At 39.8% G+C, this 22,369-nt stretch overlaps 2 protein-coding genes across 9 annotated transcripts in view; both read left to right on the top strand.

The window, feature by feature from the left end:
* The window catches only part of LOC135089113 (lactosylceramide 1,3-N-acetyl-beta-D-glucosaminyltransferase-like), a 147,360-nt gene extending 138,876 nt beyond the window's left edge, over positions 1-8,484 (top strand). For all 8 annotated transcript variants that reach the window (XM_063984360.1, XM_063984358.1, XM_063984359.1 and 5 more), the window contains one exon: positions 1,169-8,484. In XM_063984360.1, the coding sequence (XP_063840430.1) occupies positions 1,169-1,990 (822 nt within the window). In that variant the 3' untranslated portion in view covers positions 1,991-8,484. The remainder of the gene's footprint in view (positions 1-1,168) is intronic.
* Positions 8,485-9,781: 1,297 nt separating this feature from the next.
* LOC135089112 (uncharacterized) overlaps positions 9,782-22,369 on the top strand; it is a 29,429-nt gene continuing 16,841 nt past the window's right edge. Inside the window, exons 1-6 of the mRNA XM_063984354.1 lie at positions 9,782-9,926; positions 13,189-15,050; positions 16,984-17,080; positions 18,417-18,614; positions 19,701-19,832; positions 21,214-21,342. Coding sequence (XP_063840424.1) covers positions 13,203-15,050; positions 16,984-17,080; positions 18,417-18,614; positions 19,701-19,832; positions 21,214-21,342 — 2,404 coding nt within the window. The 5' untranslated portion in view covers positions 9,782-9,926; positions 13,189-13,202. The remainder of the gene's footprint in view (positions 9,927-13,188; positions 15,051-16,983; positions 17,081-18,416; positions 18,615-19,700; positions 19,833-21,213; positions 21,343-22,369) is intronic.

The following is a 22,369-nucleotide window of genomic DNA, read 5'->3' as shown; positions in this document are numbered from 1 at the left end:
ATTTGTTAATTAATTATTATTATTTTTTATGTAAGAAGGGCACTAGCAATTATAGGAAACTGTTTAATTAAATGTTACAATGGGAGACTTGTTGAGGTAACCATAGTTTAATGACTAGTTTTCTATTTATACTTGGATCACTGAATAACGCTGAATAATACATAATACAGTAGGTCTGTTTTGTCTGAGTCAGAACTTGATGGCGAAATATTATGTTCTAGAATCCAGAATACTGTCTAGTTGAATGTTACAGTGTGGGAGTATTGAAGGTAAGTGTGGTTGAGTGATGAGATTCTTGTTTATACTCGGATCACTGAATACTAGATTGGTTGTGTTAGACTCCAGACTGAATGTGGAAGTATTATGCTCTAAAATACTTTTTAATTAAATGTTACAATGGATATCAGTTGAGATAAGTATGGTTTAGTGCTCGGTTTTCCCCATTTTTTCATATATTAATTTATCTGCTCACACACCAAGTCAGAAATCCCATACATAATGACCCAGACAGAGCACCACACCCCATGCGCACATCATTCCCACCCTTACTCCCATCAGCCCCTGGTGGAAAGGGATATTGTGAACCACTCTGCTGCACCCCCAGAAGTTAGGCTTACAGTAGGTCTTATTAATTTCCAAACCTCATCAGGAGATATCATGATGATGCTGCTTTTGCTGTGTGATAAAAGGAAAACTCAAGTAATGCTGAGGCTTCAAGTTAAGTCTACAATGTATTCAAGCCTTTCCAGTGAATGCCACAGTCTCCCATAAGCCAATGTTTTTTTTTTTTTCCCAGCAACAGGAAATCACAGATAACTCTCATGGTGATAAGATAATACACTCACACCAAATGTCATAAAAACAGTGACATCTGTGACAGGAAAACACAGGATGGAGGAGTGATACTATCTTGTAACATTCTAGCACAGTTTTCATTTCTGAGAAAGACTATTGAAATATTAGAGAAATTTAAGTATCACTGCTTCGCCTATTAATTTCCCATATTTATCTCTTCTGTTAAATATTCAAAACAGTTGGTTAATGTCTTTTGTGAATAATCCTAACATCCTCCATCCAGCAATGATTTCCTTAAGCCAGTTCTATCACTCTACCTGCTTTCTCTGTGGTACAAAAGGCAGATGAAGCTCACTCCTTACCTTGTCCACAGCTTGGTGAACGGTATGAGTCAGGCTTCAGCGTGCCCCATGAGGAGCTGTGCCTGGACAATGGGAGGGAGCTGAAGATACTGGTGCTGATCACAAGTGCCCCAGACCACCAGAAGCACCGGCTGGCCGTGCGGCAGACCTGGGGTCACTTTGGGGTGCGGCGCGATGTGGTGCTGGCCTTCATGGTTGGCCGCACTCTCAACAGTGACACACAGGCCAATCTGGACCGCGAGAATGACCTTTATGGGGACATCATCCAGGCTAACTTCATCGACCACTACAGCAACCTGACCCTCAAGACCATCTCCATGTTTGAGTGGGTCAAGACGTACTGCTCCGAGTCACACTTCGTCCTCAAGACAGACGATGACATGTTCATCAACATGCCGCTGCTCATCAGCTTTGTGGACTCCAAGAGCACGGAGCAGCGTGTGCTGTATGGCCGCATGGCGAAGGGGTGGAAACCCATCAGGAACAAGAAGAGCAAGTACTACATTGATGCTGGCACCTACAGCAGGACCAGGTACCCAGACTTCTTGACAGGGCCAGCCTACCTGTTCACCAGTGATGTGGTGGAGGACATCTACCACAAAACACTTGACACCACCTTTTTCCCGCTGGAGGATGTGCTGGTGACGGGCATCGTGGGGGAGAGCCTCAGGCTGCGGCGGGTCGGGGACTCCAGGTTCAGGAATGAGAAGATCAAGCTGACGGACACCTGCAGCCTCCTCAAGACCGTTTCCATCCACATGGTGAAGTATGAAGAGCAGTTCGACATCTACAAGAGGACGCTAGACGGCAAGGCCAAGTGTAAAGCGGGATAGCCAGCCGCAGCCCGGCGCAGCACCCACCACTGACAGGCGGAGGCTGGCCGGTACGTGCACAAGCTGACAAGATTATGCTCAAAAACTTCTTTGGCAGTCTGTGATTCTCCATTGATCGTGATGGAAAGTGATTGACATTTTTGCTGACATCTAGTCCGTGTCTCATGAAGGACGGAGTGCGGTGCTGCCCGGCGGTGCTGAGTGGTGCTGTGCTGTGCTGCGCTGGGTTGGGCAACGCTGACTGACCAGTGGAGCTCTGAGCCAAAGATGCGACACGACGGCCATATTTATTGCTTATCACGTGTGCCAGAGATGAAGCTCAAGGAGTTGTGACCGAGGCAGAGTCGGTGTGTGGATAGTGTTTGTGTTGTCTCTCCTTCACTCACCCATTTCAAGAAATCTTTCACACACTGTCATAAGTATTAATCACCCAGAACTACTACTACATACTACATAGGTACGAATCTGACTCCGTAACTTATTTATTTTGCATCGTCACCAAGTTCCACAAAGGATAGGACCCTCCCTCCCTCCCTCATGCCTGTGATCATAATGTTATTTCTGATTTGCTCACGTTCTTCAGTATCATGGCCGTGCTGCTCCACCAGGCAGAGTATCACAAAGCGTTCCTAGCCTAAAGCAATGCTGAGTTACTAGCAAAAGCTCTGGTGTTCAGGAGAACCACAAGAGGGGCAGCCAGCCTGAGACACCCACTGCATTGGTGGTGGTAGGAACCCAACCTTGTGGAATCATTCACTCTTTATTTTAACTGTGCTGTCATATAGAGCAGCATCATAACCTCTTTTTCTGTGATAATCATGGAAAACCTCTTCATCCTCATTGTCAGGTGATGGGAGTGTAGACAAGGGCAGACTGGCAGTAGCAATGGTGTTAATGGTGCTGCCATATTCTTCCCTACTGGGGCCTCCTCCTAACCCAGGCCCCCTTGTGTCTTGTGCCCAAATGCATCACAGGTGTGGGCATCCCAGGGCACTGCAAGGCGTCTGTTCACTCCTCACCTTTGTGCAGCTTCGGAAATAAGAGCCATGTTTTGTGGAATCTTAGGCATTTGTGTAACATTGGAAAAGTTGGCCATAGCAAGAGTGTTTTCCTAAGTACTAGTATTCTTTATTTTGTTACCAGTTTTTTATTAGCTGTAACTAGGCAGGTATTTATTTATAAAGGTGTGTATCGAATCACAAAGAAGCAAGTTTGAAATTTGTCAGGTTTTAAAGAATAATGATAGTTTTTGTATTGTCTGTCTTTTTTTATTTTTTGACTGAATAGACAGATTTTTAAAAATTGTAATGCTGAGTTTGAACATCAGAGGCTGAAGTAGATTGTGGATTGATACAAATCTGTTTCTCTGCTTACTGTAATTCTGCATACTACTTGAGAGGAAATTAAACTACTTTAGAATAAGAACATTGCATTATACACTGCTGGTACTTTTTGATAAACAAACATTGTAGTGTAGAGAGTTGCCAGGATGAGTCTCACAAAGTTTTGTAAGTAATGTTTGTATTGAACAGGACTGTGCTGGGGTGAGGTGCTTCTCCTAAGTTGTAGTCAAGCAGCGTTGAGAAATTTTTTCAAAGCAACTTCTTTCCAACGACAAGAGATCAATTTCAAGCTGGTCTATTTACTGTACGAATTACAATATCAAAGGATTTTTTTAACTTGTGTATGTAGGTACATAGATTCATTCATCATTCCTGTTGAGTATGTTGTAGTTGTGCCAGTTTTACATTGTGCACTTATGTCCGGTAACACACAAGCCTGCATTCATAAAGGCTTTGGGCCTTCTGAAAAACTACAGGGGTCCTCACTGAGATCCTTATGGGTGTGAGACTTTCTTTCTCTAACATTCTGGCAGTTTTTATCTCTAAGAAAGACAATTGAATGTTAGGGAAGTGAAGCATCATTTATTCAACCATTAACTTCTCCCATATGTCTTATCTCTCCCACAGCACACAGAAGAGCCTGCCTGAAGTAGTGAGGATGAGGCTCTGAAACATTTACGAATGCAGGGCTTGCAGTCACGCATGTTGTGTTGTGTGTTTATGTTTGGCAGTTGTTAGTGAAGGTTCCTCACCTCCGTACCTCAGCAGACCCACCTGTGTTTGATTCATCCGCCGCATCTCAGAACATTGTCGTCCTCCCGTGTATGAGATCACCACAGCTTACCCATAAGTTGGCAGCTAATAGTTTGTTCTCATACTAGTCAGAATTTAAAAACATGTAGGATGTAGATCTGCTCGTTGTTTTTTGAGATTACGTCGCAGATTTGGAAATTATTCGCTGCTGCATTAGACTGTACATCAGCTGCTGTTTTCTCAATAGTCACAGACGGTACTGCTGTTCTCTGTGGTCCGTGTATTGTGGTCTGTGACGGTCCATCCCCTTCAATGACATTCACTGGAGAGTGTCAGTCCTACCAGTTGTTTGTATGCAGATAAAAGATTCATTGCTGGGAGTAAAAAAAATCTAGCTTCCTACCTCCCTCCCTTTACATGCATTTCATTAGAGAGGGTCCCCTTTACTGACATTTGCTGGAGAGTGTCAATCCTACCAATTGTTTGTATGCCAGTCAAATTGATACATTGCAGGGAGTAAAAATCTAGCTTCCTACCTCCTTCCTGTTGATGCATTTCGTTAGAGGGGGCAAAGTAAAAGACATACATTAATGGGGGTTAAAATCTTGCCTCCTACCTACCTTTACATGCATTTCAGTACAGGAAGCAAAGTGTGTATCTTCCAGTCTCCCTCCTAGAGAACATATCAAATGGTAGGTGCCCACAGCAGGTCCTTTTTGTATACCGTAAGTTGTGTAGCCACCTTTGACAATCTAGGCTGGGTTTGATCACATGGTAGGTGGGGAGTTAAGTTTCAGCATTGTGGTTGGCTGATCAGGGGAGCTCAACCAAGGCATAGATGTAATGCAAGTTGTGAAGGTTGTGTTGGGAAGAGTAAGATGAATTTGATCTAAGTACAAGGTGATTTGTGATTTGTTGCTGATGGCTGTTGTTCAGATGGTTCAGAGATAGTTTTAAAAAGGGTAAAAAGAGGGTGGTAAATTGTACACACACACACACACACACACACACACCTTGCAGATTCTAATGTATTCAGTGGATTAGGTTCTTTTTATTAATAGTATTCATAATTTTGCAGCTAGACAGAATAACACTAGCTAACAAGAAGATACATGTATATGAGTCAAAGATACTTGTTAAATCACACATTCTCATCCATAGGTGGGTGTTATCATGATAGTTTATCGCGATAACGATGTCGGTTATCGGTTATCCAATAATTATTTTTCCCGTGTTACTGATTCATCGGTATCGCCGGTACTTTTGGTTTCAAACTAGCGATAATCAGCAATTTTAGTTTTTGAAGCATGAGCACGTTCAAATTTTAAACTTTTAAAATCAAATGTAGTTATTTTACTTAAAACAGTACTTTTCATTACTGAAGAGAGGATAAACCTTGAATTTTAATTCTTTTCTAAGATTTTTCAATTTTCTAAGATAAAGATAAAAATTGAGGTGTTTATTGATTTTTTATTTAAAATATCAGTATTGTCATTGCTAGTATCAAAGTTTTGGATTTATCAATTTATCGGTTATTGGGTAATAAATTCATCACCAATTATCAGTTATCAGTTATCACTGATAAGGTTATTGTTATCAATTTATCAGTTATTGTGATAAAGTTTTTCATTATCATGCCCAGCTATGAAAATTTCAAGGTACCAACTGCATTCAATAGATAACATTTTTTTTTTACTAATAGTATATGTAATTTTTCAGCAAGACAAAATAACACTTGTCAACAAGAAAATATTAGTCAAAGATAATAGTTACATCACAAATTAATATTTCAAGGTACCAAGTGTATTTTGATTTGAGTGAACCATGCAGGAACAGAGGCAGGCAGAGATGGCATATCCTCTCCACTATTACAACAAGTAGTGTGTGGTAATTAATTCTACTTTATCAGTTGCCTCCTTCCCTTCCTCCCCCTGTGTTCCTGGAATCATTACCTCCTCTTCAGTGATCTGTGATTTGCTTCTTTGTGTTTTATATATTTTGCGTACCAATGTTTTTAGAGGTGCCGGATGATTTGTCTTAAGCAACATGGAAACAGTTCCATATTTTCGTCAGTTTTTATTTAAGCATTTAGTTGTGAGTGTTTTGTTTAGGTCTTTCATTATTCAGAAATGTGTTGTCCTGTGCAGCAAGTTGTGTGTGATATTTTTTTTTTTATTATATATATATATATATATATATATATATATATATATATATATATATATATATATATATATATATATATATATATATATATATATATATATATATATATATATATATATATATAACTTTGAGCATGAGTTATGATGTCCTTTCTTTATGTTTGAAATGTGCAACTAATTGATGTCATCTGCATTGTTATTGTTCACTGTAATGTCTTTTCTTTTTGTCTTTTTTTTTTACAATACAAGAGTTCCTGAGTTTTGTTTCAGTCCATTGAGAGTGAATACGAGGTAGTGGTGAGCGTTGCACTGACCTGAGGTATCACACAGGGAGTCTGATTTGTATCTGCACTAGAGAACATATAATGGAACACATTTTAGCAATATATACCATACTGGGTCATTTGTTGCACATTTGGCAGTGTTTTGTGTATGGTCAGGGTCTTGTTCACATTAGAAATGTCAAGTGACAGATTAAACTTGTTACCAAGGACTTTCAGTTTGAGCATTGTATGTTGAAGAGTGTTGTGATGATAGGAAGTCCACCCATTCTAAAGAGAGCTTTGTAATCATTAGGAACCCCTCAATTCTGAAATGAGTTTTGTATTGATAGGAGACAAACATTGTGATGATAGGAAGCCCACTGGTACCTCTATTGAGGAATGTGAGTGATGCATCAGATTACTCGCTGTATGTTTACATTGTGTTTCCAGAGCAGAGAGTAAAGATGACTAGAACTGCTACTCTGAGGGCATGGGGAGAAATGTTGGTGAATGTATACCTTTACATTGTGATTAGTTAGCTTTTATGGAAATATGTGCTCCAGAAAACTAAGAAGAATTGGGGAGAAATGTTGGTGAATGCATATCTTTACTTTGTGATCAGTTAGTTTTTATGGAAACATGTGCAGCAGAAAACTAAGAAAAAATTGTGTTCCTTTATTTTTGTTAAGGCAGAGAATATATAAATGCCAAGAGAATAATTATGGTCTGAAAATATGAGAGGAAATTGACATGGGGATAGATGTTGGTGAATGTATATCTTTCCATTGTGATTGATTATAGTTTTTATGGAAATGTGTGCATCAGAAAACTTAGAAAAATTTTTGCCCCATTTCATGGCAGAGAATAGATGTTATAAGAGCAGTTACAATCTGAAAATATGGGAAGAAATTTCAATGAATAACATTCTTTTCATTGTGATTAGGTTTGAAGTAAACAAGTGGAGTAGAAAACCAAGACCAAAAAGATGACAACAGTGGAAGTATTCCATGAGGAAACAGTTGTTACTTAAGCAGAGACATGCTGGAGTGTGTCAAGCCTGAAGTGACAGAGTTATCAAGAGTGAGGAAAGGACTGAGGAAGAGTCAGGGTCTTGGTGTCATCCAAGAGCTGTGGTCTCCTTTGCTGTTCTACTGTTCCCATGCATCTCCCCAGCTGTGGAGTGAGGGCTCCACATCGCTCTGCTGTTCCCTGTACACTAAGGATACAATGAAGTAAATTATTGTATGTCAGGAGGTGAGCCTTGTAGTGAGCTGGAAGGCAATAGCATCATCACGTCACATACGCCAGTCTCTCAGTCCCTCTCTTCATTGTTGGCTGAGGTTTGGGAAATTGTTGCACACCAGACTGGCACCACAAACCTGAGAATCAAAATTGCATTGCTCACAAATTGTCATAAATCCGTGTCGCTGGGTGAGGCGCCTCAGGTGGCCCACCCATTTCCTTGTGCCTTAAAAACCGACAGGGTTTTTTAGGTTGTCCATGAAGAAAAACAAATCTTTTCAGTCACTGTTATTGTTTATTTTTCTATGCCAAGTCTGAAGGGGAAGCTCAAGTGTAGATTGGTCTTTGCTGCAGTTATGAAGTGTCAGTCTTTCCTCCAAATATCATTTCAAAGTTCCAAAGTGTCGGGAGTAGCAATAAGAAGTGTGTTGCTGTGATATGCAGGATTCCAGGCCAGCACTTGATGACCACACCTTGGTGGGAGGGAAGCATGGAAGGGTACGCTCCGTGTCTTCAACGTTGCATTCTTTGTAAATAATTTCCTGATGGTGCTCTTGCCTCCAGCTCACAGCCTGCAAGCCTCACCTTCCTTGGGATCTAGTGCCTTACATGGTTAGGATTAAGTGTCCCTGCTTCACCACTTCTGATCCCAGTCTCATTCTCATCTCCCTGTAAGAATGAATGAACACTTCTTGTTGTAAATAAAGTATTATATTTTATAGTAAAAAGAGACTTCTTGATCCTAATTACCAAGCATTTATCTCCAATGGAACTACAAGAAAGAGTAGTAGTAGAGAAGAGGATGGAAATTCAGTGGAAGGCTAAGCACTGAACTAGACCAACAAAAAACAGAATAAAAGGTTCACTGAGGTCTCAGTCCCTAAAAGAAAGGCAAAAAAGGATCGTCCAGACGTAGAGAGTAAATATCTACATAGCGGCGGTGAAATCTGTGCTATTATATGATGCGAGGCATGGCCACTGGGAAGGAAGGAAAAGAAGCAACCAGAGAAGACATAAAGAAGTTGCCATAGCTGATGGGAGAGTCATTTTATCCCTTATCGAGAGAAGCGAAGACATCAGGACAGGGGCAGTTGTGTCAGAAACGGAGAAAGCAAGATAAAACAAGGTTGAGAAGGTTTTGGTCATATCTTGAGGATGTAGGAGGACAACCCTGGGTTAAGAATATGGAGGAGCAAAGAGAAGGGGAGAAATAAAGGGATAGAAGGAACCATTAGACTCCGAGTGTTTTTGAAAATTGTCTGAAGGGAGAAGGAAATGTTTAGAAATACAAATTATTGGCTGGAAAATAGCTACTTTATTTATCTACATATTCATTTACCTATTTATTAATTAATTTATTCTCAAAAGAAAAGGAAAGGAAAGACTAAAATTAGCCCCTGTTAATTAAATTATATATTTGCCTATTTATTTATTTATTTTCTTTTGTCAATTCTCTTACTGTAATAAAAGGATATATATATATATATATATATATATATATATATATATATATATATATATATATATATATATATATATATATATATATATATATATATATATATATATATATATATATATATAACTCCCACGCCAAATAAGTGGAAAATAATCTGTTTATTTTATATATTTATTTTCTTTATCTATTGATCCATGTATTAGTTCTCTTACAGTAATGAAGGAAAAGAAAAAAAACAATGTTTATTTATTTATATATTCAGTTAGTTAATTACTTAGTTATCTGGTTAATTAGTTAGTTGGTTAGTCAGTTAGTTAGTTGGTTAGTTAATTAGTCAGTCACTTATATATCTATCCACTCATCCCTTTACAGCAGTAAAAAGAAAAGAAAAGAAAAGAAAAGACGGCCGCCGAAAACTCAAGGCGCCGAATCCGCGACCTTGAATAAGTTATGTTTTTGTTTACGTTTACAAACTGGACGGCGAGTGGGGCCGGATGGCATTTTTCTCATAATTTTGGAGTAATCAGGTGTGTTACTCATCCCCATTGCTTTCAGAGTGGCCGTAGAACTGTGTGGCGTGTGTGGCAGGGCGCGGGGGGCATGCATTGTGGTGCAAGAGGCGAAGTCACAGACATGATTTACAATCTACACGTGATGGGACATGTTTGGAAGTGTTGCTTGTCCAGAATTCAGTGAATTCTTCCAGTAGCGGTTAGTCCTCCTCCCTGACTTGTGCTGTGTTGTGTGTCATGTAGGGTGCCCTCTTAAGAACACGTGCTGTCTTCAATTTAAAATGGTTGATAATGAGAACGCAAAACGCTGATGTCATTTCAATATTATGGGAGTTTAAAGTGAGAGATAATTAGAACGCAAGCACACAAAACGTTACTGTCATTTCAGTAATAGATTTAATGTGTTGCCTTTCCGAAGGGTAATATTAAAATAACATTTGCGTCTGTGTTTCTTGAGTTGCGTGCCCCGAGACCTTCCAGCTGTGGTTAGTTTGGCCTGTGCTGTGTAGGGTGTCAGGAAGGGGTCCTTTCAAGATTCCATTTCGGCATGAGTTTGAAATGAAATGAGTCAGATGAGTTTAAAATTAGAGAAGTTTAAGATGAGGTGGAACAGATTAGTTTTAAAAGGAGATGGGTGAGATAAGTTTAAAATGAGATAGTGTCAGATGAGCTTTATTTGATGTTGCCAGGTTTGAGGAGGTGAAGCAGTTGTGGCATAAATTCTGGGAGATACTGTGTTGTCATGAGATTAGAAGATTGTTTTTAGACAGGCTTAGATGATACCTAATTTGAGGTGAAGGATTTGTAATAGTAAGTTTGGCAGATAAGAGAAAAAAAATGTAAAAATATGAGTTTAGAGACAGGTACAGTTTGGCAGAAGAGGAAAAGAGCAGCAAAGTTTGAGTGTTGAGAGAAATATATGCTGGCAGAAGAGGAAAGGAACATAAGAGTATGACTAGAGAGAAGTACACAAAGGCAAAAGAGAAAAGAAACATGAGAATATAAGTTTAGAAAGAAAAAAATAGATTAACAAGAAACAAAAATCACTCCAAATCACATCGAGAAGTGCCATTACAAAGATTACACTCCTGACAGTCAACATTTCAACAGGTCTAGTATATAAAGGAGACACAATAATGAAGAAAGATACAAATGCTTATTGATTAGATATTTAGTGCTTGAAGTGTGATGAATGCAATGTGGGCCCACCAACCTTCAAGAGAAAATGTGTTCTGTGCATAAAATAACTCATATGGGAGAGGATTCCATGGTGCAGTCAAGACGACAACATAATGTAGACAGAAAGACTGGATATTTTTCACTACTCATCCTGTTAATTTTAAAGGCACTAAGTAACTGTGTGCTGATTGTGATGCTGCTTCTCTGTGCATCTCTCTCATGGTTGTCGTGCCAGTTACTAAAGGTGCTAATACAAGGGTTGGCGACCACACTCCCAGGTACACTGTTCGCTGCTCACAAGACAGTAACGCCTGGGGTAGCTTACTGAGTCTTTGTTTAGTCTCATCATCCTCTTTTAGAGATTTTGGTGAAACTTTTGCTGTTGCCTTAGGCATGTCAAAAGCTTTTGATAGAGTCTGACAAAGAACTCTGATTTCCAAACTACCCTGTTACGGCTTCTATCCTTCTCCCTGTAACTTCATCTGAAGTTTCCTTTTTGACCATTCTATTGCTGCCATGGTAGATGGTCACTGTTCTTCTCCTCAATCTGTTAATAGTGATGTTCTTTAGGGTTCTGTCCTGTCACCCACTCTCTTCTTATTATTCATCAATGACCTTCTAAATCACACTTCTTGTCCTATCCACTCCTACACTGATGATACCACCTTCACTTTTCCATGTCTTTTGTAGATGTCCAACTCCTCAGGAAGTAAACAGTTCATGCAGGAAAGCCACAGAATGCCTGACTTCTGATCTCTCTAAAATTTCTGATTGGAGCAGAGCAAACTTAGTATTGTTCAATGCCTCAAAAACTCATTTCCTTCATCTTTCAACTTGACACAACCAGACAACTATCCTCTCTTCTTCAATGACACTCAACTGTCCCCATCTTCTACACTGAACATCCTTGGTCTGTCCTTTACTTGTAATCTAAACTGGAAACTTCACTTCTCATCTCAAGCTAAAACAGCTCCTATGAAGTTAGGTGTTCTGAGACATCTCTGCCAGTTTTCTCATCCCCCAGCTGCTAACTCTGTACAAGGACCTTATCCACCCATATATGGAGTATACTTCACATGTATACTGCTCTTCTAGACAGGGTGGAATCAAAAGCTTTTCGTCTCGTCAACTTCTATCCTCTATCTGACTGTCTTCAGCCTCTTTCTCATTGTTGCAATGTTGCATTTCTTGCTATCTTCTACTGCTATTTTCATGCTAACTGCTCTTTTGATCTTGCTAACTACATGCCTCCCCTCCTCCCACGACTTCACTGCACAAGACTTCCTTCTTTCTCTTACCCCTATTCTGTCCACCTCTTTAATGCAAGAGTTAACCAGTATTCTCAATCATTCATCCCTTTCTTTAGTAAACTCTGGAACTCCCTGCTTGCTTCTGTATTTCCACCTTCATATGACATGAACTCTTTCAAGAGGGAGGTTTCAGGACACTTATCCTTTAATTTTTGACTATTGCTTTGAACCCTATTCTGGTCCCTCCTAAAAAAAAAAGAGCTAGCAGGGCCCAGTGATTCTGTGTGACAGCACCATATTGCTCTGAGGCAGTAACAACTCATCTCAGTAATTTGGGTGGGATTAACCTTTACTGTGACTCCCTGTGGTCTTCTTCCTTATTTTGTTTATTGAATTGTTAAAATTAGTTGTTCTCTTTTTGGCAACATTTGTTTTATTGTTCCTTTCTGACTAACTAATTCTTGTGGGTGTTTCCTGAATTGGCAGAATCACTACATGTAACTGAGCCTAACACAGTGTGATGGAAACAACAAGGGACTTGCAGACTTAGGTTCTGTGTGAGGTAGTGGATTGACCCTCAGTCACACAGACTCGGAGATTAACATTTTTAACTTCAGTATTGTTTTCAGAAAATTTTTTTTTTTTTATCTGCATATTTTTCAGTAACATTGTGTGTAGATCATCAACAGCTGCAAAACTAGGAGGGAACCATAAGCTGTTCAGTCTCATACAGAAAAATAAGAATGTAAAATAAAATGATGATGATTTATGTAGAGCATCAGTTCTTCCTGAATTGTGTGCAGTTTATGTGCAATCCTCAGTAAATATCCAAATCTGACCTTACCTAAACTACTTCTTTCACTGTTTCTCTAGAGTGAGGGGTCTCCTCCAGTTGTTTCTGTTCCTTGCATCTTCCTCTTTGACTCCCATTCTTTGCAATCATACCACAGTTCCATCCTCCGATCTTCTTCCCTCTTCCTCTTATAACCAAATCCAACCCAACCTAACACAGTTGCTTCTCTTCCCCTGCAGGAGGCACCACGGCCATGTCTGGGGAGGGGCGGCCAGTCACCAGGATCCCCAGCATCTTTGATTCAGACGATGACAGCGAAGATGACTCATGTTCACCTATGACCTATCGTGGCATCACCACCACCGCCACAACAACCACCGCCACTAAGCCTGTCACCGAGAGCCAGCCTGAGCCAGCTCCTCCACCCCCTGAACAGCCTCAGAGTCTCTCCTCAAATTCGGAAAGTGATGGAGAGTCCCTCAGTCCGAAGCCAGAGGAACCCAAGGAGGTGAAGGCCGCAGTCAGCAGCCCACACGCCCAGTCATCGAGTGAGGACAGTGAGGACTCGGAGGATGGGTCAGGGGAGAAGGACCTTGTGTTCTCAAGCAGGGAGGAGAAAGCAGATGATGATGTAACATTGATGGCAAATGATGAAGATGACATAAACATCAGCCACTCGAGCCCAGAGAATCAGGATGGGAGTGAGGATGAGGAAGACGATAGTAGCAACAGTGATGACGATGATGATGAGAGTGACGATGACCAGGATCGTAGTGGCTCCAGTGTTGAGTATGAAGGGGCTGTGCTGAGTGAGGATGGAGGCAGTCATGTTGTGTACAGCCCAGCAATGCCACTCAGCATCAAGATCACCACTGGGAAGAAAGGGGAATTTGCCATCAGACAAGAGACAAGCTCCTCCAAGTCACCATTCCGAGCTGAGAGCAAAGATGAGGAGAGAAGAAGCAGATCAGATGAGAAGGAAAAGCTTAGAATAGAAAAGGAAAAGAAAAGTCAGGTTCTTGATGAAAAGGATGATGAGAAAATGGAACCAGTAGAAAGCAGGAAGGAAGATGAAATGATAGTTGACAAAAGGGATAAAATGGAAGTTGTACATGAAAAGGAAAACAGCAAGTGTCAGGAGAGTAGCACCCACAGCACACCAGTTCATGAGAAAATTGAAGAGAGAAATGAAACTGAAGAGGAACCATGCAAGATCTTAAGTGCTGAAGAAAAGAAGGAAGAAGAGGAAGAGGAGGGGGAAGAGGACACTGTGAAAATTGATGAGGAAAGTGTACACTCAGAACCAGAGGAAAGCAAAGATGAAAAACCTTTGGAAGACCTTGAAACTGAAGACACAGACAGTACAAAAGGGGACACAACAGACAGCAGCAAAAGTACGAATACCAAGTCATCAGACAAGAGTGAGGTTGAGCCCATGGAAGTAACAATGAAAGAAGACGAAGATGAAGACAGTGGGAAACAAGAAACGACAGAAGCCCAGAAGGAAAGTGATGAAAGTGACACTGGAACCTTGGAAATGGAAACGAATAAGCCACAGGAACCAGAAAAGGAGAAAAAACCAAAGAAGAATGAGGACAAAGAAGAGGAAGAACCAATGGAAGTTGAAGAGGAAGAGGAGGAGGATGTAAGAAAAGAAGTAAAGAATGAAGGAGACACTGATAAACAGGAAGCAGAAAAGGAAACTAAAATGGAGGAGGAGGAAGAAGAGACTGCTAAAGAATCCCATCATGATATAGAAACCACAACAGAGAAGGAGGAGGAGGAGAAGGTGAAAGAAACAGATGTGAAAAAGGATGATGACAAGATGGAAAACAAAGAAGAGAAACAAACATCTGCATCCTCTAACACTGAAAAGGAGAAGGAAGAAAAAGTGAAGGTGGAAGATGGGGAGACAGATATGGAGGCGAGAGAATGCGTGGATGAAGATGACAACGTGGTGGAGGTGAAGGAGGAGGTAAAGGAGGAGACAAAGAGTGATGCAAGGTCTAAGGAGTCTTCACCAGCACCTCAACCACCAGTGCCACCTATTGCCACAATGCTGGACTCCGAGACAGACTCCGAAGCCTCAATGGATGCGATGGTATGGCTTTGACTCTCTCTCTCTCTCTCTCTCTCTCTCTCTCTCTCTCTCTCTCTCTCTCTCTCTCTCTCTCTCTCTCTCTCTCTCTCTCTCTCTCTCTCTCTCTCTCTCTCTCTCCATCATTTAAATGTGTGGTTCTATTTGAAATACTTTTTATTTCTTTATTTTCTTTCTTTTCTTTTTATTTATTTATTTATTTATTTATTTATTTATTTATTTATCTATTTACTTGTTTTTTTGTTTTGCTTTCTTTGTGATTGATCATCATTTTGTTTTGTTTTATATTTGTTAGTGTTTTCTTTTTCTCCTTTTTTTGTTTCCTTTTTTTTTTCCTGTTGTTTTTTGTTCTTGTTCCTGTTGTTATTTTTCTTGTTCTTGTTCTTCTTTTCCTTCCCCTCCTCCTCCTCCTCCTCCTCCTTGCCAGAAACACCCTGAAATGGATGAGATTGGCTCTCTGACAGAAAACAGCATGTTGTGATAAATGGAAAAGAGTCAGAGTGGCAAAAGGTAAATAGTAGCGTTCCTCAAGGCTCTGTATTAGGACCAGTACTCTTCATAATGTACATTAATGATATTGATGAAGGGATAAATTGCAAAATAAGTAAATTTGCAGACGACACCAAAATAACAAGTAGAGTAACGTCTTTGTCACAATGGCAGGAACTACAGTGTGACCTCAATAAACTAACAAGCTGGGCAGAAAAATGGCAGATGAGATTCAATATAGAAAAGTGTAAAATTCTACATATCGGAAGCAACAATGTTCAGGCGAGATATGTAATGAATAACATGCCACTGTCAAGCACCGATAAAGAAAAAGATCTTGGTGTCGTTGTGTCAAACAATCTAAAGCTGAGTCAACATTGCACAGAAACAGTAAAGACGGCAAATAAATTAGTAGGGCCCATTGGAAGAACTTTTGAATTTAAATCAGAAAAGGTTATACTTGCCTTATGTAACTCATCTAGAATACTGTGTACAGTTCTGGTCACCATATTACAAAAAAGACATTGAAAAACTAGAAAAGATACAGTGCAGAGTCACAAAGATGATTCCAAGATTGCGCAATAAGCCATATGAGGAACGACTGGAAGAACTAAACCTATTTAGTTTAAACAAAGCGCAGGATAAGAGGAGACCTAATTGAAGTGTTCAAAATTTTCAAAGGATATAGTAACATTGATGCAATTTTACCATTGATCATTCTAACCTAACAAGAAATAAGGGATTCAGGATTATACCCAAACGTTTTAAATCCCACGAGGCCAAACATTTTTTCTTTAATCATATAGTAAATATATGGAATAACCTTCCTGCAGAAATTGTGAACAGCAATACTATTGAATCATTCAAAATAAAATAGACTGATATTTAAAAGCAAATCCCCAACAAGCTCTCTTCTTGTCCGAATAATTACTAAATTCTCTAATAAACTTATTTTATAGATACCAGTTTTAATATAAATTGTATTAACTTTCAGATAGGCGTATAGAGTTCACTGTAGGGTAAATAGTAGAACTTCCTTTCATTCTTTCCTATGAAAATTCCAAGTCAGTTTTTCCATACTGCATGGTACTTTCCCCAACTATTTCCATGCCAGTGTAAGCTGGGGGGAGTGGTGGGTGGGGAGGAGCCTTCTGCTATGCTGTCCTGTCTCTCTTCCTTGTAGCTAGTTAGAAGTAGTTTCCAAACAGCCTTGCTAGGACCAAAAGGTCTGTTGCTGTTTGACTTTCCTTTGTATTCCTTTGTATTCCACCTCCTCCTCCTCCTCCTCCTTCTCCTCCTCCGCTGCCTCCTCCTCCTCCTCCTCCTCCTCCTCCTCCTCCTCCTCCTCCTCCTCCTCCTCCTCCTCCTCCTCCTCCTCCTCCTCCTCCTCCTCCAGCACCTCTCAGCACCACCAACCCTAACACACTGCTTCTCTTGGCCCCTACAGAAGGCTCAGGACATCATCACAGCAGCAGCAGCCAAGAGAACCAAGGTGCCCCTCAGAGTGGAGGACGTCTACTTGGACTCAGAGGAGGACAGCCAGAGTATGTTGGATCTTGTGTCACTCTTATTCTTTCTTCTGGTTCCCTCACATGTGGATGAGTTTCTTGGTGTCTCATATTCTCTCAGGTCCAGTGTTTTGTCAAGGTCATGTAAGGTTAACCAGCCTGATTTCTGAGATGAGTTATAATTGGGTGGGACAGGTTAGATTTTGCTGAGGTAAATACAGTGACAATATTAGCATCTTTTATTTCCTCAGATCCAGTGGTTTTTTTTTTTTTTTTTTTTTTTTTTTTCTCCCTCTGGCTTATGTAAGGTTAGCCAGCCAGTTTCTGAGTTGAGTTAGAATAGAGTAACAGGCTCAATTTTGATGAGATAAATACTTTCTCAGCATCTTTTCCCTCAGGTCCAGTGTTTTTCTCTCTGCCTTATGTAAGGTTAGCCAGCCAGTTTCTGAGTTGAGTTAGAAGAGAGTAATAGGTTCAGTTTTGACAAGGGATAAATACAATGACATTCTCAGTATCTCTTACTCATACAGATCCAGTAGTTTACCCTTCAGCTTACTGGTATATAAGATTACCCAGCAAAGGAATTTCTGGGACAGGTTAAATTAAGTTAGGGGACGTTAGGTTAGATCTTGACAGAAAACAATGATATGTGGACAACTTTCTCAGCACTTTCTACTCTTTCATTGTTGTGTTCTTTGGTTTCTATGAGATCAGGAAGTCAAGCAGTTTCTGAGATGTGGTAGGTTATATTAGATTAGGTTAAGTTCTATAGATTATAATAGATTAGGTCAAGTCCTGGTCCACTGTACTGCATCGTAGCCACATACTATGCACCTAGGATTACTTTAAGAGAAGGAAAATTATAGAACAGGAATAAAAGATATGAACTTAAAGAGTCATGGAAAGCGAATAAGAAATACAAAATCCTGGATGTACAGTCACAGTCATAAGTTGTGTACTGCCTTGTCGCTGTGGTGAATCATAAGCAGGTTTGAAGGTTTGAACAGCAGTGTGTCGTGAGGAGAGGAGTGCAAGGTGCCCGCGAGGGGGGAAGACATGAGCTGGTTATGGTTCATCATGGCGAAAAAGCAGGACACAACATATGACCATGACTGTACAAGAGAGACAATCACAGGAAGAGAGATAAAAATTGCAAGCCTGAAAACACTCATGGGAAAGAAATGAGAAATAGGAACTCTGGCATGTACAAGAGAAGGAAAGTCCAGGAAAGAAGGATGAGAATACAAACTTAAACAATCATAGAAGGAGGGACAAGAAATGCAAACCTTAACACAGTCATGGAAAGGGAACAAGAAACAGGAACATTCCCATCAATTAAAGGTGAACTGCATTTAATCAACAACCTCCCCAGACCCAACAAAACTACAAGGAGAGGGCAGGGCTAGTGGTGGTGATGGCGGCGGTCATGGTGGTGGTGATGGCGGTGGTGAGCGAGGCAGGCAGTCGGCAATGACCAGTGAGACTGACTCTGTGGACCCTGAAGACCAGCGGGACTGCCTCTCTCAGCACAGCAGCTCTAGGGCCAGCAGCACCGACCTCTTCATCAAAGGTGCTGAGTGCTGAGTGATTTGTTGCCTCCTGTGCTTTTTTTTGGTTTGTTTTTGCTGAGTGCTGACTTGCTTCTGTTCCCTTTGTGCTTTGATTGATATGTTAGTGCTGACTGGTGATTTGTGACTTGTTCCCTTTGTGCTTTGATTGATATGTTAGTGCTGACTGGTGATTTGTGACTTGTTCCCTTTGTGCTTTGATTGGTGTGTTAGTGCTTAGTGCTGACTTGTTTCTGTTCCCCTTGTGCTTTGTTTGGTGTGTTACTGCTGAATGCTGACTTGTGACTTGTTTCCTTTGTGCTTTTTTGTTTGGTGTGTTTCTTCTGAGTGCTGACTTGGTTCCTGTTCGCTATGTATTTTGATTGTTTGGTGTGTTAGTGCTGAGTGCTGACTTGTCTCTCCAGTGTTTCTTTCATTGTTTATTGTGCTTTGTTAATCCTTTGCTTTCATTGTTTGTTGTGCTGTATAAGTGCTGAGTGCTATATTTTTTTCTTTTATCTACTTTGTTGTGTTAGTGCTGAGGGTTGATATGACTTTCCCTAGAGTGCCTCTTTCATCTACTTTGCTGCATCAAACCTCCTTCACCACCTCTTCACCTCTGCCACACCCTTGTCTTCCTCATCCACACATTCACCTCTATATCTTTCTTGCCATCTCCCACTTTCACTTCATCTTCCTTCTCCTTTTCATTGTTAGAGCCACAAAGTTTTAAAGGAAAGGCCTGTTCAGAATCCCACTCCTACTTCCCCCCCCCCCAAAAAAAAAAGATGAAACAGCAGGAGAACCAGGAGAGAATAGTTTGTTATATGAAAAGTCTGTCCCCCAGAAAAGAAACAGCAGAACCAAGAGGCTAATTTGTTATATGAAAGGTTTACCTTCCCCTCAAAAAAAAAAAGGAAATGGGAAGAGAACCAGGAGAGTATAGACCATTAAGTAAAGTGCTTATCTCCACTAATAAAAGAAAGCAGAACTAAGAGTATAGTTTGTTATATGAAGTGTTTACCTCCTTCCAGAAAAAATAAACAGGAGGACTAGGAGAGTATAGACTGTTTTATGTATGGTTCACAGCAACACATTTCCTCTTACAGTGTCGAGCTGCAGCCCACGAGCCGAGTCTCCAAGCGACATCCAGGCAAGTGCCCGTCTAAGCTCCCGCACCAAGAAGACCCACGTCCCAACACCTGCTGACCTAGCCAATTATCTGGAGGCTTTCAAGCAAGGTAACCATTTTGAAACACTGATGAGATTAGTATTTGTATGTGATTGATTTGGTGGTAGTGAAGATGTCTCATGTTCCTATGACATACCTCTTCTTTGTTTTCAAGATACATACTGACGGTGTTTTTAGCCTTTCTGAAGCAAATAGGTCTAGGCAAGTTGGGTATGGAGGAGTTTTTTTTATTTTTTATGGAGACCAGGAGTGAAAAATAAGTAAAGGAAAGCTTGTTTGTGATCCTGTTTCCAATAAAATTAGAAGATTTAAGAAAGAGACCAAATTATTTTGTAAGGATTACTGGGAATCAGGCAAGATGAGAAGGACAGGAACTTTTTATGTATCACAGAGATCAGGAGACAATCTGAGGGTGAAAAATGGGTGAAAGAAAGGCTGTTCCTGATGCCACTTAAAATAACAAGAGACCAAGTGGAATATTTGAGTGAAAGGACAGTTTATTTTCTGAAGGTTACCAAGAATCAGGTGGTCTTATGGCATTGGAGTTGTTTATATTGCTGAAAATGTGACAGAGTAGTTTTGTTATAAGAAATTATTGGAGAAATTATTTTGTAAGGAGATAGTCAGCAGATGTGGATGAGAAGAAATACTTAACAGTAAAAAGATAAGTGTAGAAAGTTGCTTGACTTATGCCTTTGATTGTGTGCAGTGGCTCTCTTTAACCATTTCATTGCGATATAAAACAATTAACAACACCACAAGTAATGCATGAAATCTTTATAAGCATCTACAAGAAAGAAGGGGAATAAAAAGAACAGATTTTGCAATTTCTACCCAGTTTAAAGATTGAAGGTGGCTGTAGAACAAGTAAAATTGTCTCAGAGTGATTAGTAATTAAGGAAGAATGTATCAGATATCAGTCAAAAGATTGAAGTGTGTGAACTGTGGCATAATGAACAATATGAAACCTGCAGCCTGATCATGTGTCGCATCGGTAAGATTGGTATGCGTGGTTTGATGTGCTGCTGATATGCCAGTCTATTTCCCAAGTCATAATATACAGCAAGCATCCCAAGTGTGCAGGGCTGCCAAATGTCGCCACTGTAATCACCAAACATGTCAAATAATATTGTCCATTGTGCCGGAATGTAGTTTTTTTTTTTTTTTTTTTTTTTTTTACTCTTTCACTATTATTTGGCATATCTTTCCTTTATTGTTAAGTACTATGAGATATTTTTTTTTGTTGTACAGCTGTCTTTCAACATTGTACTGGCCAGAAATTGATATGTCTTTTTTATCCACTTCTCTCTTGTAGATGCTTGTAAACATTCCATACATTGCTTTTGGTGCTTTCAATTGTTGCATATCACAGTGAACAAGTTAAGATAGTTTCAGACGCCAAGGTGCTACTTATGTGTGTCTTGTGGCAGGCTGGCGGCGAGAGATTGTCTTCCGAGCCACACAGAATCCAACCAAGGCGGGAGGAGCAAGGGCAGACATCTACTACTACTCCCCCTCAGACAAGAAACTTCGCTCCCGTGTTGAGATTGAGGACTACTGTGAGTGTTGAGGAACTGAAGCAGAGTCTGGGTTCTTCAAGTTTGATTTTAAAGTGTATATTCAAGGTTTTCATATAGGATATCAAGTTTTTTTGGTGTTATAATTTTATGTGACTGTTTCTGTTGTAAGTCTCATTTTATTTATTTATTTATTTTATTTATTTTTTTGTCTCTTCCTTTTTTATTGTGAGTTAGGTATGATTTTATAGTCTTCATCCTTAAGTTTTGTGAAAGTCTTCTTTTTGTTTATGTGCTGAAGTGTTAATACCATTCTGTGTGATTGTTTCTTTATGTATGTCCCATTTTATATACTTTTTTCTCCCTGTTTTATTATTATTATTATTATTATTATTATTATTATTATTATTATTATTATTATTATTATTGTTAGAGGTTACATGTGATTTTAGAGTCCTCATCCTCAAATATTACATAATTCTTGTTTTATATGCTGAAGGAAACATGATAAATTTTGTAAAGAATGTTAAGTTTTATAGATGAACACTATTGTGTGTGGTTTTTTGAGGGAATGGGACAAGAGACTGCAGCTTCCACCCTATTTTTACCTTTACTATTACCCTGTGTTATTTTACCATCACTTCTCTTTTTTTTTTTTTTTTTTTATCATACCATCACCTCTTTGATTCAGCCATCACCCCTTTCAGTCCAGCTCTCATTCCTTTTAATCTCACCATCACTCCTCTCAATAGCCATCCATTATTACTCCACCATCACCCCACTCACCATCATAAATTCATCACTTTTTTTTTTTTTTTTTTTTTTTTTTTTTTTTTTTTTTCTTCAGTCACCACCCCTATTATTCCTGCTGTCATTCCTTTCAATCTAACTACCACTACTTTCAATCCTATCATCACTATTTTCATTTAAACCATTACCCTTTTAAATCCACCCATCAGTTCTGTCATTGTTTCCTCAGAGTTGAATTGGCACCATATACAAGTCTCCAGTTGTTGCTGTCCCTTGCATCTTCCTCAGTGATTCCCATCTTTTTCAGTCTTACCATCAT

This window comes from Scylla paramamosain, chromosome 32 (genome assembly GCF_035594125.1).
Source record: "Scylla paramamosain isolate STU-SP2022 chromosome 32, ASM3559412v1, whole genome shotgun sequence".
Classification (NCBI taxonomy): domain Eukaryota; kingdom Metazoa; phylum Arthropoda; class Malacostraca; order Decapoda; family Portunidae; genus Scylla; species Scylla paramamosain.
Note: the sequence above shows the minus strand (reverse complement) of the source record. Positions and strands in the feature narration are given on the sequence as shown.